Source organism: Mandrillus leucophaeus, unplaced genomic scaffold (assembly GCF_000951045.1).
Source record: "Mandrillus leucophaeus isolate KB7577 unplaced genomic scaffold, Mleu.le_1.0 Scaffold702, whole genome shotgun sequence".
In the NCBI taxonomy this organism is placed as follows: Eukaryota; Metazoa; Chordata; class Mammalia; order Primates; family Cercopithecidae; genus Mandrillus; species Mandrillus leucophaeus.
The window spans coordinates 391,900-392,744 of NW_012107609.1; the positions used below are offsets into that span (position 1 = coordinate 391,900).

The 845-nt window shown below is 61.1% G+C and overlaps 1 protein-coding gene across 1 annotated transcript in view; it reads left to right on the top strand.

The window, feature by feature from the left end:
- TERT (telomerase reverse transcriptase) overlaps nucleotides 1–845 on the top strand; it is a 41,558-nt gene that overhangs the window by 17,197 nt on the left and 23,516 nt on the right. The window contains exon 6 of the mRNA XM_011964732.1: nucleotides 321–416. Within this exon, the coding sequence (XP_011820122.1) occupies nucleotides 321–416 (96 nt within the window). The remainder of the gene's footprint in view (nucleotides 1–320; nucleotides 417–845) is intronic.

An 845-nucleotide genomic window follows, 5' to 3' on the forward strand; every position in this document is an offset into this window, starting at 1 on the left:
GGGGTCTGATGTGTGGTGACTGTGGGTGGTGGACGGTCGTGGGACGGTCGTGGGGGTCTGACATGTGGTGATTGTGGATGGCGGTCGGTCACGGGGGTCTGATGTGTGGTGGCTGCAGGTGGAGTCCCAGGTGTGTCTGTAGCTGCTTTGTGTCCCCGGCCCCTCAGCTCCCCTTTCCCAAGCTCCCCGGGGGCTCCCTGGGCTTCCTCCTGCCATCGGGCTTGGCTTCAGGTCCACGTGTCCTGGTTGGAAGAAACAAGTGCCCAGCTCTGGCCAGGGTGGGCCACATTTGTGGCTCATGCCCTCTCCTCTGCCGGCAGGTCTCTACCTTGACGGACCTCCAGCCGTACATGCGACAGTTCGTGGCTCACCTGCAGGAGACCAGCCCGCTGAGAGATGCCGTCGTCATTGAGCAGGTCTGAGCACTGCCCCCAGGGTTGGGCATGGACCCCAGCAGTGGGTCCTCACCTGGGGCATCACTGGGCTCATCACCAGGCAGACTGTTGGCCCTGGGGGGCGGTCGGGGGAATGAGCTGTGGTGGGGGCATGAGGAGCTGTGTGCCTTGGTGGAATCTAAGCTGGGCCGGGCTGTGACAGCTGCTGCATTCAGGTACCTGCTCACGTTTGACCACTTGGCCTCTCTCTAGCCCTGCAGTGGTTTTATTCATGATTTGCTAAATGTCTTCTCTGGCAATTTTGATCTTGAGGCCAAAGGAAAGGTGTCCCCCTCCTTTAGGAGGGCAGGCCATGTTTGAGCCGCATCCCACCGAGCTGGCCCCTCAGTGCTGGGTGCGAGGCCAAGGGAAATGTGTGCCCCTTCTTAGAAGGACAGGCCGTGTTTGAGC